The sequence below is a fragment of the Vombatus ursinus genome, unplaced genomic scaffold, assembly GCF_900497805.2.
Source record: "Vombatus ursinus unplaced genomic scaffold, bare-nosed wombat genome assembly UNPS02014158.1, whole genome shotgun sequence".
In the NCBI taxonomy this organism is placed as follows: domain Eukaryota; kingdom Metazoa; phylum Chordata; class Mammalia; order Diprotodontia; family Vombatidae; genus Vombatus; species Vombatus ursinus.
The window spans coordinates 514,428-529,490 of NW_020953936.1; the positions used below are offsets into that span (position 1 = coordinate 514,428).

A 15,063-nucleotide genomic window follows, 5' to 3' on the forward strand; every position below is an offset into this window, starting at 1 on the left:
TCTTACTTGCTTCTCAGAATCCCTTTTGAGCTCTTCCAAGGCCTGAGAGTGATTCATATTTTTCTTGGACACTTTGGATGTAGGAGCTTTGACTTTGTTTTCTTCTTCTGGTTGTATGTTTTGATGTTCTTTCTCACCAAAGTAAGATAATATAGTCTGACTCTTTTTGCACCGCTTACTTATGATCCCAGCCAATTACTTGAATTTTAAACTCTTTGTTAAGGTAAAAGTCTGCTTCCGATGTGAAGAGTATACTGTCCCAAGCTTTGGGGGTTTGTACAGCTGTTTTCAGAGGTACTTCTAGGGACCTGTAAATTTTCAATTCTTCCAAGGTGGTATGGTAAGGGGCAAGGTGTTTTCTTTCCACCACCACAACAAGCTCCACCACGCCAGGCCAGCTCTCCTCCTTGCCCCAGGACCGCCCTTCAGAACTGTGACCCAGATCCAAGCACCGATAAAGCAAGAGATTCCTGCCTCAGCACTAGCAAAGAGATCCCTATAATCCCCCCCTCCGATCAGCCACTCGATTCCCCCTCAGTCTGTGGGCCAGAAGCTCAGGAAAAAGCCGCGGCCACAGGCCGCACTTGAGATTTGCGGCTGAGACCTAGCTGCTCTCTCACTGCAGTCATGGACTTTTCCCACTGACCTTCTAAGTTGTCTTTGGCGTTCATGGGTTGAGAAGTCTGGAAACCGCCACAGCTTCCTGCGATTCAGCCCTCTGAGGCCTGCTTGCTGAGGCCTGCGCCCCCTCCTCGAACTGCACTCCTCTCCCCGCCCGGCGCGATATACCTTTCTGATCAACCATCCAGGCTGTCTTTGGCTGGAAATTTGTTTCACTCTGTCTTTTTGTGGGTTCTGCTGCTTTAAAGTTTGTTTAGAGCCATTTTTTTAGGTATTTGGAGGGCTTTGGAAGAGAGCTCAAGACAGTCACTGCTTTCCCTCTGCCATCTTGGCTCTGCCCCCCACCAATTCTTATTTTCAAGGAGTTATTTTCTTCAGTGAGATTTTGTATTCCTTTTTCAAGCTGTTAATTCTCTTTTTATAGCTTCTTCCCTAACTCTTGCCTCTTTTTTCCCATTGTTTCCTATGTAGCTCTCATCTGGTTTTTAAAATAATTTTTAGCCCCTTCTTTAACTCTTGCAGGAATTCTTCTTGGATTTGTGTCCCAGCTGCATTTATCTTTGAGGCTTTGCTTGTAGAGTTTGGGGTTTTTTGTGTGTGTGTGTCATGAGCTTCCCTGTTGTCATAGTAGCCCATTATGGTGGGGTCTTTTGTGGGGTTTTTTGGCTTGTTTGTTTGTTTGTTTGTTTGTTCACTCAGCTGACTTATTATCTTCAGACTTTATGTTAGTGCTAAACTCTGCACCACTTCTTGGTTTGGGCTGGTGGTAGGGGGGAGAAATGTTTAGCTTGCGCTTCTATTTTCTTATGACCTATGCTGCTTTCCCAGCTCTAACTGGGAACCTCAGAATTTTCAGTGCTCCCAAAGTGGTGTGATTTGGGAAGAGATGTGTTCATTGCACTCTTTGAGTTCTGTAAGTTCCTGACCCAGGTTCCTGACTTTTGGTTGGGAGTTTCAGCCACCTGCCACTTGACTTAGCCACTGTTGGTCTGCTGGGAGGCTTTGTGGATTCAGAGTGACAGAACTGCCTGCTGCCCTTTGTGCTCTGCTCCTGCAATCAGGACCAATCACATGGCTGCCATGTGCTTTCCAGAGTGCGTTCAGTATTCAGACAATACTTACAGACATTTTTCCCACTCCTGGATCTATGCCCTGACACTAGGTGTTGGGTTACAGTGCTGCCAGATGGCCCCCATTCCTGCACCTGGCTTGCTCAGGGGTCTCCTGGGGTCTCTCTTTGGTACTCTGTCTTAGCCCTCTCTGAGCCCCTTGGTGCCAGAATGCTCCCCACTGGAACTGGCCAGAGCCACAAGTTCCTGGTCAGACTGCTTACCCATTTCTCTCTTTTCATTTCCCTAAGCTGCCCTGGGATGGAAAAAAAAAAAACACAATTCACTGTGACTTCTTATCTTTCCTACAGAATTCAATCTGGTATGCTCCAAATTTTTATTGAGGAGGTGCAGGAGGGGGAAAGCTAGATTCTAATGCTTTCTGTCACTTCACCATTTCAGCTCTGCTCATTGATGTAATCTCTTGAAGAGAAATAGAGAAGTAGCCTTTAAAATTTTTTGAGGTCAGGGTTTAGGGGGTATGAGCCATGTTGCCTACTAAAGGTGACATTTCATGGTGAAAATGATTTCCAAATTGCATATTTATCTATCTTTTTTTTGAATAATGTTTTTATTTTCTTTTTCTCAGTTATGTGTAAAACCATTTTTAACATTCATTTTTTATAATTTTTGAGTTTCAAATTCCCTCCCTCCCCCTCTCTTTCCCTGGAAGACAAACACTTTGATATAGATTATACATGTGCTGTCATGCAAAACATATTTCCATATTAGTCATGTTACAAAAGTGAACACAGATCAAAAAAAAAAAAGAAGAAGAAAGAAAAACAAAGTTAAAAAAAAAGTATGCTTTAATCTGTATTCAGACTCCACCAATTCTTTCTCTGGAGGTGGATAGCATTTTTCATCATAAATCCTTTGGAATTGTCTTGGATCATTGTATTGCTGAGAATAGCTACATCATTCACAATTGATCATCAGACAGTATTGCTATTATTGTATATAATATTCTGGTTCTGTTCACTTTACTTTGCATCAGTTCACAGAAGTTTTCCTAGATTTTTCTGAGAGCATCCTGCTCATCATTTTTTATAGCACAATAATATTCCATCATAATCATATACCATAACTTGTTCAGCCATTCCCCCATTGATGAGAATCCCTTCAATTTCCAATTCTTTGCCACCACAAAAAGAGCTGCTAGAAATATTTTTTTTACATATAGGTCCTTTTCCTTTTTTTTTTTTTAATCTCTTTGGGATACAGACATAGTAGTGATATTGCTGGGTCAAAGGGTGTACAGGTTTTTATAGTCTTTGGGCATAGAGTTCCAAATTGTTCTCCAAAATGGTTGGATCAGTTCACAACTCTCCCAATAGTGCTTTAGTGTCCCTATTTTTCTACACGCTCTCCAATATTTGTCATTTTCCTTTTCTGACAAATTAGCCAATCTGATAGATGTGAAATGGTACCTCAAAGTTAAAAATTCTATTTCTCTGATCAGTAGTGATTTAGAGCATTATTTTATGTGACTATAGATATTTAATTTCTTCTTCTGAATGTATCCATCTTTCTCATGGTGATTTGTTTTAAAATCATATGGCATGGTAACATTGGTGGGTGTAGATATTGGTGTGGAAGATGAAGTTTGCTAGCTGATAATTTTTAGTACTCTGTCCTCTTTGCCCTCTTTGTCTCTGGAGATTTAATCAAACACACACCCTGTTATAACAGCTTACTTTTGTTGTTTACTGTACTAAGTGCAGTGTAGTGCCGTGACCTATTAGATCCACATATTAAATGAAAGTTAGGGATACAATCACAATATCTCAGAGACCCCAGTTAGGAAAGTTCCTAACAATTAGTCAGAAGTTTGACTTTCTTCTCTGTTTTAAATTTAGATTTGTCTCTAGCTTAACCCTTGCATTCTTTATGTTTGAGGCAAAATTCAGGTTACGTACGGGGCAACATTTGGGTAAGGAAGTGAGCAGAGTGTTATATGGCGTCTGTAAATGAACAGAGTGTTGTGTAGTGTCTGTAAAAGGCACCAAGAGGGTAAGTTGGAGGAGCAAACCTTTTCTAGGAACTTCCCCCATCCTTGAAAATATGGATAAAACTGGTGGCTTTACACCAAACTTAATATTCAGAGATGTTTGATGATCTTGTCACAGCTCAGCCCTACTCCTTCTTTCTCCTGTCTTCAGTCGCCCCTTTGCCAATGATTCTTTCCTGCTTTGCTCATTAAGTCCTGGACGGGGTTGGGAAGTTGTCTCTATTGCTGCTGCTGCTAAACTCTTGAGCTCCCTTCCCCCCCCCCCCATTCCCATTCTCTTGGTGTATCTGTCCAAACTCTGTATTCCTTAAAGAACTCCAGAGCTTAACTCATTTCTGCTCTCCGGCTCAAAGATTGTAATAATTCCAAAACTTTCTCAAGGCTAAGAAGGAAATGCTCTGAGCTACAAATCCCAAGAAGCCAGTTACTTCTCAAACTCCTATTACACTACTTTAGTAGTTTTGCTTATTGTATTTCTTTTTACTGCTTGTTAACAGTATTTAATGAAATGCTTCAATGTTCTGAATTGTTTCAGCTTCAAAGAAGTTTGCAGGAGATGTCTTAAGAGCTCACAATGAATATAGACAGAAACATGGCTGCCCCCCAATAAAACTCGACAACAAATTGAACCGTGATGCACAACAGTGAGTCAGTTTTTAACACTTAAGAAATTCTGAAATACTGTTTTCTGTCTTTTTGAAAGTACTTAGCACCTAAGTATCCTGTGTGAATATGTAGTCTGAGAATTTGCGTAATATTTCCAGTTACAGTGCTGTTTTCTTAGTGTCATGTTAACATTAGGGAGGAAGTTTTTTTGTCTGTTTTCTTAAACAAATTGGATTGTATAACAATACATTTTCGAGGTCTAGATGTAAACATGTTTTACGAAAGGGGGCATTTAGAAGTTTGATTAAGGCTCATTCATTTTTGCTTATAATTTTAGTAAATACTGTGAGTTTCTTTGCTAGGTATGCAGATGCACTGGCTATTACAAAGGTTCTCAAACATAGCTCAGAATCCAGTAGGGGAAATTGTGGAGAAAATCTAGCATGGGCTTCGTATGATCAACCAGGTATGTTTGGTTCTTTCATACTTTCCTGTCAGAATTACTACTTTCTAAATTCATATCTCTGAAATTTGCCTACTTCATTTTTTTGTGGGCTGTGTATATTTAAAATTCTAATCTGTTGGTTTTTTTTTTCTAAAATCTGATTTATACCTGAGTTTTGTTTGTTTTTTCATATGTGCCTTTCTGAGCTGAATTATATCTCACCTGCTCAATTTTTAATCTATTTGTGTACACTTGGAACCACAACCCAGTTCATGATAAAAATGCTCTCTCTCCCCTCTCATCTGATTTTTCTCCTCTACTTCTTACACCTACCTCTCCCATTTCCATTCCCAAACCCTTTGCCTTAAATTGCATCCCCAAGGCATGTTTTTGGCATAGCTCTGTTACCCATTCCTGCATTTGTTAATCAAACTGAGAGTATTACATAAAAAGCATTTGTCACATGAAAGTGTTATTTGGACTTGTCTATTTTTGACGTGCCCTGTAGAACTGAATTATAACTACTCTCAACATACTATTGAGTACTATTAGGTATTTTGAAAACTGGGATATTTTATTCAGAAATTCCCTCATTAGGGAAAATAACTCTTTTAGTCATGGAAGTCAGATATTTGAAATCCAAAAGGTATTATAGGACCTCTAATTACTCTTTTAATAAAATAGAATGTTTATTAGGCTTATTGAGTTGTATTTTCTTTTGTTTTAAAGTTTATTTCCTCAGTTTGAGAGGTACTCTTTATTGATTTTTCTTTGGGAAGATACTTTGTTGTTAAATTGGCTTATATGTTTTACGTATTTGTAGCCCAGGTTTTTCTGGGCATGTCCAGTTCTGGCATAGGGAGCCTTTTGAGCATGCCCAGTTTGTTTAACGTGGAGGCCACTGCATCCCCAGGTAAGTGGTGGGTAGCCGCCTTTGATTGGCCACTTGCATCTTTAAAATTGGTATTCATTGTGGTGGCAAAACACTCTCAGGCCCCTTGACTACCCCTCAGCTCTCTTGTACGCACTTATTACCTCATGGGAGATTTTAGCTACTTCCTCCAAAATGAATGGAGGAAGAGGCTTCCTTTTCATGGTATGGCCTCACAGAGGTATATAGGATATTCAAGGAGGACTAGCACCTTTGGAGAGAGGGCTTGCTGAGGCCTTTTCAAAGCTGCTCATCCACCTTTGGTGTCCACCTTGCACTCAACTCTCACCTGTGGCTCCAGGAAACTAAAGCATGTACAGCAGCCACACCCTGGTAAACCATCTCAGCAAACAAGCTAATCCAGGTTGAGGGTAACCAATGGGCCTCAAATCCATTGGTGAGTTGGGGAGGGGTGTTTACCCCACACATGTGAAGATTTCCACTGGCAGAATGGGCAGGTGAAAGCAATTTATTCCAAATATGCTTAATATGAATATATAAGTGGAGCCCATATAAGATTGCACGCCATCTTGGGGAGAGGAGAGGAGAGTGAGGGGGGAAAATTTAAAACTGAAAATCTTATGGCAGTGAATGTTGAAAACTAAAAATTAATAAATAAATTGTTTAAAAAAATATTTGTTCCAACAGCCATGAAGGTGGCTGAAGCAGGTTCGGTGGAGTACTTAGAGCTTGGCCAGACATTATGCCAAGGTCATCCACTGCATCCCTTCCATTGCAAGTCATCCTGACTTTTTGTCTTGCCACTGGACTTCAGTGACTCTGGAAGAGAGAGTGAGACTAACAAGTTTGTGCCACTTAGCCTTACTTGAATCCAATTCACGTATAAATCAAGACATCTTCCCTGATGTCATTGGTCTGCTTTGAAAATGAAGGACAAACAACAACAGTCTCACTGCCCCATGGCTCTCAGGACCTCAAGTGGACAGGCACTGGGTACTTCTTATCCCTTGGTCAGAAATTTTGCTCTTCCTTACAAAATTAGCCATAGCACAAGTGATACCTGGAATTACCCATTACATCATCACAATAAAGACCCACTCTTAAGAAAATAAGGATAACTAACCCAGCATCCCAGGTAGGACCTCAGAATGCAATTCACAGGAAATATACATCAACAGTAGATGTAATAGACATAGCACTGTTGACACTTCAGTGACTAAAAGTCTCATTTACATGGAGGACAGGTACATACACATGAAGGACATAGTGACTAAAGTGGTCTTCAGAAATCCACCAAGTCTCCAAAAATAAATAAATAAATAAATAGAACAAAAAAAGGGGCAGCTAGGTGGCATAGTATATCGATAGAGCACCGGCCCTGAAGTCAGGAGAACCTGACTTCAGATCCGGCCTCAGACCAAACACTTGGCACTTATTAGCTGTGTGACCCTGGGCAAGTCACTTAACCCCAATTGCCTTAAAAAAAAATAAAACAGAAATCCACCAAGTCTGAGAGGCCCCACCTGCCTGTCACTGGCACTTCTTATGCCTTTAGGTGACCAGGAAGCTAAGCCAAGGCTAATCAGGTCCCAGGGGTAGCTTTGTCTCCCTTCAGGGAGAGCTGATCCCTAAGAATTAGTTTAGAAGAAGGGTCATTGGCCTCCCCATGTTGGGAGGGGAGGGGAAGCTGTGTCAGGGAAATAACTGGTAAATTTTAGTCCTATCAAACCCATTCATCTTTACAATTATTAGTTTTCCTGTTGATTTGCTAACTTGTGTGTCTCATACACACCAAGATTTCTTAACAAACTCTGCCTTCTTGTTGAAGATCATGGCAATAAGCTTTGGCATCATCATTGAGCATCATTTTTTTTCTGACTGAGCTCTTCTGAGCTGAAATGTACTTAGGTGGTAAACTTGTTTCACCTTTTTTTTCTCAGCTAAGAGATGTACTGGTTATGAATATTTGCAATCTTTCCATTTTCAGAGACTCCAAAGCACAAATCAGTAGGTGTAGTGCCCAAACAAAAGCAGATAGTGGATGTAAAGGCTAGGGCATCATTCTTGGTGGAGTTGTACATATGTACTAGGAATGTCACAGATCTTGTTTCAGTATACTTAACATATTCAACAGGATACAGATGGAACATTCAGGCTCAGGGTTCCTTTGAGGATAACAAGGTATGGTTTGAAGTTTAAGTGATTTGCCCAAGATCATACAACCACTGTGTCAGAGGTGGGGCTTGAATCCTCATCTTACTGACCAGCTTTCTGTCTACTACACCACACTGCCCCTTCACTATTATCTTGAACATACTAGAATGGTACCAATTAGTGCTAACATTATGTTGATAAATGGCAGGCATAGACATGCCAGAGCCAAGATGTCTTCTTCTCTGTTGATACCAGCAATTTCTTTAAATAATTTCTACTTTGATATACTTCAGATGTAGGAGCTCTGGGCATGGTCTGACTTGGGCCAGTTCCTAGTAGGTTAGATTCTATGTGAAACAATCATAAGTTATTCAGCAATTAACAAAAAAGAAATTTGCTCAGCCATAGTAAGAGAACGATATTCAACAAAGATAGATAGCAAAGGTACCTCGAGTTAATGCAGATGAGCAAAGCTCTCTTGCACCCCTTATGTTCTATCAGCCCAGCAAGTGAAAGACAGCCTGGAGCTTCTTGGGCGCTGCCTTGTACTCAGGGAATGAGGAAATAACAGCCTTTATTCACTTAAACCAACCAAGTCTTAAGGAAGGTCTCAATATCTTTTAGCAAGAAAGTAGTCTAACTTGTCTGGGGAAAAGGATTAGAATATTGTTCCTACCATAATGGGTAATTTTCCTACTAACAACAAAGGTAGTAAGTTCAATGTAACTGAAAACTTAGAGTATAAAAGGAAAAAAATGAAATAACATAAAGAGCATTAGAAATGAAAATTGTAAAAATTTAAAATAAAATGTTCATATTATAGATATCCACAGTGCTTGTAACAGGAATCCTGGGAGATTTCACTTAAAAGAGGCAAGAAGAAAGAGTTAAAGCATCATTTAAATTAAAGCTTCAAAAGTTGTTTTTAGGACCATTTATTTTTTATAGTAGAGGCATCTTACATTTTATTGTTTTTAGCAGTCTTGATTTTGTTCTAATATTTCTTCTTGTCTCAGAGTCATTAATGTCTTTTTGATCTATTATAATTTTCAGGGGGTTTATTGCTTGCATAAGGATTTGTACCTACCTGATCATTTTCCTTCCAAGTCTTTTCCTCCAGAACTCTCATTTCTTTTCTAGTTTTTTTTTTCCTTTAGAGATCTTCATTTCATTTATCATATAATTTTTAAACTTTTCTTAATATGTCTTGCTTCATTTCTTCCAGGAATCCTAGTTGACCTTTGTGTTTTTGTTTGATGCTTTGCTTATAAATGTTTTTTGGAGGGTTTGTGTCATAGAAGTCCCTCTTTCCATAACATTTCTTTATTGTTGTCAGTGTCTTTTTTCATTTACTTATTTTTCTAGCCTTATTTCCTGAATTGGTACTTTGTGTTATATCCAGGCTCTGTTTACTTCTGGAGGGAATGATAGGGCCTCGTATGGTCCTAATCTGTATTATTTGAGTCCTGTCGCTATAATATACACTAACCTGTGTATTGAGAGCAGTGTTGTCAAGGATCTCAGGGGCAGCTCAGCCCAGAGAACTGCAAACTGTGGGCCCCAAGCAGTCTGATTTATGACATGGTCTGATCACTGGCCTTTGCTTTGCAGGATTTAGATGTTGATTGATTTTGGGCATTATAAATACAGGATTGCCTTTGGATGCAGCAACAGTAAACAGTTGCTGTACCCAGCCCTTGTCTACAAGGTGGAACACTCTGCAGGTTCACTGTGACAAAGCCGTACCCTCTCCCCACACACATTCTGCCCAGTCTGTGTCCACAAACTAAAATAAAATTCCATTTGGTGAAGCGCCATGGCATACTGGGTAGAGTCCAGGACTTGGGGGAGACTAAAATCATGATTACCTCCCCTAACTTTCTTTAGATAAGCTGAAGCATATTAGACTCTGCTCCAGCCCTTTACTTTAACTCTGTGTGTATCTTTTTGTTTCAGATGTGGCTCTTGTAAATAACATCTTGTTGGATTCTGGTTTCTAATCCATTCTCCTATCCACTTCTGTTTTATGGGTTAGCTTATCCCATTCACATTCACAGTTATGATTACCGTATATTTCCCTCTATCCCATTTTCTTCTGTTTTTTTTCTCTCTCTTTTTATTTTGCCCTTCCTCAAAAGTCTATTTTGCTTCTAACCACTGCTTCCTTTAATTTGTCCTCCCTTTTAATGTCCTCTCCCCTTTTTTTTTCATCTCCTTCCCCTCCTATTTCCCTATTGGGTAAGTTACATTTCTATACCCAACTGAATGTGTATAAAGATTGTTCTCTCTTTGAACCAATTCTGATGAGAGTGAGGTTCAAGGATTACCTGCCTCCCCACTCCATCCCACCCCCATTTTCACCTCCACTCTTAAAGCTCTTTTTTGTGTTCCTCTTTTATGTGAGAAAATTTTCCCCATTCTACCTCTCTATTCCCCCTTCTCCCAGTGCATCCCTCTTTCTCACCCCTTCATTTTTTTTGAGATCATTCCAACATAATTGGCCCACATTCATGCCATCTGTCTATGTAAACTCCTTTTAACTTCCCTAATAATAATAAAGTTCTTAAGCGTTACATATATGATCTTCCCATATAGGAATGTAAACAGTTTAACCTTATTGAATCCCTTATGATTTTTCTTTCATGTTTACCTTTTTATATTTCTTTTGTATCTTGTATTTGAAAGTCAGATTTTCTATTAAGCTCTTGTCTTTTCATTAAATACTCATTTTTTCCACTGAAGGATTATGCTAGGCTTTGCTGGGTAGGTTATTATCTATAATTTTAGCTCTTTTGCTTTCTGGAATATCATATTCCAAGTCCTCTGCTCCTTTAACATGGAATCCGCTGAATCTTGTGTGATCCTGACTGTGGGTCCACAATATTTGAATTGGTTCTTTTTGGCTGCTTGAAGTATCTTCTCTTAGACCTGGCAACTCTGGAATTTGGTTGGAATGTTCCTGGGAGTTTTCATTTTTTGGGATCTCTTTCAGGAGTTGATCGATGGTTCTTTCAATTTCTATTTTGCCCTCTAGATCTGAAATATTGGGGCAGTTTTCCTTGAATATTTCATGAAATATGATGGCTAGACTCTTTCTTTGTTCATGGCTTTTAGGTAGACCAGTAATTCTTAAATTATCTCTCCTGGATCTGTTTTCCAGGTCAGTTGTTTCTCCAATGAGATATTTCATGTTTTCTTCTATTTCTTTCATTCTTTTGACTTTGTTTTATTGTTTTTAATGGCTTATGGAGTCATTAACTTCCACTTGTCCAATTCTAATTTTTAAGGAATTATTTCTGCTTTTTAAGAAGTTCTCTTCAATGAAGTCTTGTGCCTCTTTTACCATTTGGCCTGTTCTGTTTTTTAAGGTATTGTTTTCTCCAGTATTTTTTTGTGCCTCCATTACCAAGCTGCTGACTCTTTTTTCATAATTTCCTTGCATTGCTTTCATTTCTTTTCACAGTTTTTCCTCTACCTCTCTTATTTGATTTTTACCATCCTTTTAGAGCTCTTCTGTTTTTTATTTTTTATTTTATTTTTCTTATTTGACGAGGCAGTGGGGTTAAGTGACTTGCCCAGGGTCACACAGCTAGTGAGTGTTTTATGTCTGAGGCTGGATTTAAACTCAGGTACTCCTGATCCAAGGCCAGAGCGCTATCCACAGTGCCACCTAGCTGCCCCCTTGAGCTCTTCTAGTAATTCTTTATGGGCCTGAGATTAATTCCCATTTTTCTTCGAAACTTTGGATGTAGCAATTTTGACTTTGTTGTCTTCTTCCAGGTTCATGTTTTGATCTTCCCTGTCACCATAGTAACTTTCTATGGTCAGGTTTTTTTGTTGTTGTCATTTGCTCTTTTTTCTTTCTTTTTTTTTAGGCAGTTGGGGTTAAGTGACTTGCCCAGGGTCACACAGCTAGTGTCAAATGTTTGGTCTGAGGCCGGATTTGAACTCAGGGCCTCCTGACTTCAAGGCCAGTGCTCTATCCACTGCACCACCTAGCTGCCCCTCATTTGCTCATTTTCCAATCCTCTTTCTTTACTTTTAACTTTATGTTAAAGTTGGCTGTGCTCCCAGGGTGGATGAGGCACTGTCCCAAGCTTCAGGTTTTTTTGTGCAGCTGTTTTTAGAACTAATTCTGGGTGTACATAAGTTTTTAGTTCTTTTGAGGTGATATGATCTAAGGAAAGATGTGTTTATTATTCTCCTGGTCTGTGCTTTGGTTTGTGAGTGACCACAAACACTTTTTCACTCTGTAACTGTGACCAGGATCCTTGCTCCCCTGTGGCCACAAGTTCTGGTGTGCTAATGTGCCTCCTTGCCCTGGGACTATAATCCAGGACTGTCCTTGTATCATATACTAATCCCTCAGTCTATATCAGCAGTGGTAAAGGCATCCAAATAACAGAGGGGACAAGACCAAAAGAGGCCTGCACAACTTACATAAGCTGGATGGGACTACCTTGAGCACAAATACCCATCTAAAACACTAAGGCTTTTCTTTGCTGCTCCTTGTGGTGATCAACCTCGACCCAAGACTGAACATTTCCCTGGGTGCCTTCTACTCTGAAGATATCTTGCAGTGAAATTGGGAGTGGAGTCAGTGCCCCAGCTGCTGGGGAGCCAGTGCAGCAGGGTGTACTCAGCAGGGTAGTTAGTGTGCCGCTTGTCAGTTCCACCTGCACCATGGTCTCTGCAGCTTATGAGTCCACTAAGGAAAACTACCCTTAGGTGAAGTCTGTGGGTGGCCTTGCTGAACAAGGGGCAAAGACTCTCACCGCAGCCACTGTCAGTGGGGCCCAGCTGCTCCTATCTAAACTGGAGTCTCAGATTGCATCAGCCAGCGAATATGCTCACAAAATACTAGACAAACTGGAAGAGAAACTGCCAATTCTTCAACAACCAAGTGAGAAGGTTATAGCTGGTACTAAGGAACTCGTATCTTCCAAAGTAACTGGTGTCAAGGATGCAGTCTCCAATACAGCTTTGGATGCCAAATATGCTGTGGCCAGCAGAGTGACCAAGGCTATGGATATGAAGAAGTCATCCAGAGTGGGGTAGACATGACCAAATCGATGGTGATTACCAGTGTCAACACAGTTATGGGCTCCAAAGTAGGACAAATGGTCCTTAGTGGCATGGATAGTGTGTTAGGAAAATCTGAAGAATGGGTTGATAACTATCTGCCCATGACAGATGAAGAGGTAACTAAGATTGCTAGCTCTCTAGAAGGATTTGACATGGCCTCTGTCCAGCAGCAGAAGGAGCAACAGGGTTACTTTGTTCACCTGGGCTTCTTGTCCTTCAACCTCCACCAACGGGCCTGCCAGCACTCCTTGGGTAAACTGAAACAGACCAATTATGTACAAACAAGTATAAATTCTGCAACTATTTTAAAGTGGAGAAATTCTTGGAATACAATAAGTATTCCAAAGGCAAAAGTTGAAGACTTATAGCCAACAATGACTTACCTTGCAAAACTCAGTATAATCATATAGGAGAGAAAATAGGCCTTTAATTAAAAAAAAAAGTAATTTCAAGCATTCTTGATGAAAAAACTGGAGGTGATAGTAAATTTTGGAAGCAAACACAAGCATCTAGACAAATTTAAAGAGAGAAATAAATACTTGAGCAATTAGGAGGGGCTAAATTATGATGGAGCACTTTCTAATAAGGGAAGAAGAGAAAAGCATCCCCTTTAAAATCCTAATGTCTTTGAAAATCTCAGAGAGTTAAGAAAAATGAACACAGGGCTTCAAAGTAGTTTTTGCTTTGGAGGAGGAAAAGAGGGAAAAGTGTAAGAGGTTATTCTTGAGGTAAATACAAAATTAACCATCATAGCAGTGAATGTGAATGGAATAAACATACTCATAAAATGGAGGAGGGTAACAAATGAATTAGGTAACAGAATCCAATATGTTTACAGAAAACATATCTGAAACAATGATTCACAAAGATATAAAGGAATGAAGCTAGAGTAGAATTTATTATGTTTTAGGCAAGTTTAAAAAAAACAGGGCTAGCAATTATGATCACAGGCAAAGCAGTAGTAAAAAATTGACATGATTAAAAAAGATAAATAAACAGGAAAACAACATTATGTTCAGGTGCAGCCTAGGTAATCAAGTAACATCAATGCTTAATACATGTAGACTGAATGATAAAACATCTAAATACTTGAAAAACTAGTTATTCAAATTCCAGGGAGAAATGGTCAATCTATAATAATTGGGAAGCTCAGTGTATTCCTTTCAGATCAAGACAAGTATGACAAAAAAGAAAGAGGCTAAGACTGATAAGTGGCACAGTGGATAGAGTGCCGAGCCTGGAGTCAGGAAGACTTAATTTCCTGAATTCAGATCTGGCCTCGGATACTTACTAGCTGTGTGACCCTGGGCAAGTCACTTAACACTATTTGCCCAAGTTTCCTCAACTGGAAAATGAGCTGGAGAAGGAATGGCAAACCACTCCAGTATCTTTGCCAAGAAAATCTCAAATAGGGTCATGAAGAGTTGGATACAGGGGCAGCTAGATGGAGCAGTGGATAGAGCACCGACCCTGAAGTCAGGAGGACCTGAGTTCAAATCTGGCCTCAGACCAAACACTTACCACTTACTAGCCGTGTGACCCTGGGCAAGTCACTTAACCCCAGTTGCCTTAAAAAAAAAAAAGAGTTGGACACAACTGAAAATGACTGAACAACAAAAATAGACCTAAATAGAACTTTAGAAAAGTTACTTATGATAGATTCATTACTAATTGGTGATTGGATTAACAATCCAAATGATCAAGTATTATTGATTGGAAATTGAAATACACATATTTCTCAGATGTGTATGACCTTTACCAAAAATTGACCAAATGCTAAGATTAAAAAAATCTCACAAACATGTACAGAAAAGCAGAAATATTAAACACTTTTGTTGACCGTAACAATAAAATTATAATCATTAAGGTTCCTTGAACAAAGCATTCAAACTTAAATAGATACAAAATAATTTAATCCTATAGAATCATTGGGTAAAAGAACAGATCATAGAAATAACATAATTTCATTTTTCCTAAAAATAACAAGACAATATACCACATCTTTGGGGTTGTAGCCAAAGCAGTCTTTAGAGGAAATTTCAATAAAATAGAGAAAGAGCAAGTCAATGAATTGGTCATTCTAATTCTAAAACAATTTGAAAAGCAACATTTTTTGTAAAAAATCAACCATAAACATAAA

General features: G+C 39.3%; 1 protein-coding gene and 1 pseudogene across 1 annotated transcript in view; both read left to right on the forward strand.

Moving 5' to 3' along the window:
- GLIPR2 (GLI pathogenesis related 2) overlaps positions 1 to 15,063 on the forward strand; it is a 51,458-nt gene that overhangs the window by 18,212 nt on the left and 18,183 nt on the right. Inside the window, exons 2-3 of the mRNA XM_027859106.1 lie at positions 4,277 to 4,385; positions 4,710 to 4,813. Coding sequence (XP_027714907.1) covers positions 4,277 to 4,385; positions 4,710 to 4,813 — 213 coding nt within the window. The remainder of the gene's footprint in view (positions 1 to 4,276; positions 4,386 to 4,709; positions 4,814 to 15,063) is intronic.
- Positions 12,381 to 13,291, forward strand: LOC114040825 (annotated as a pseudogene).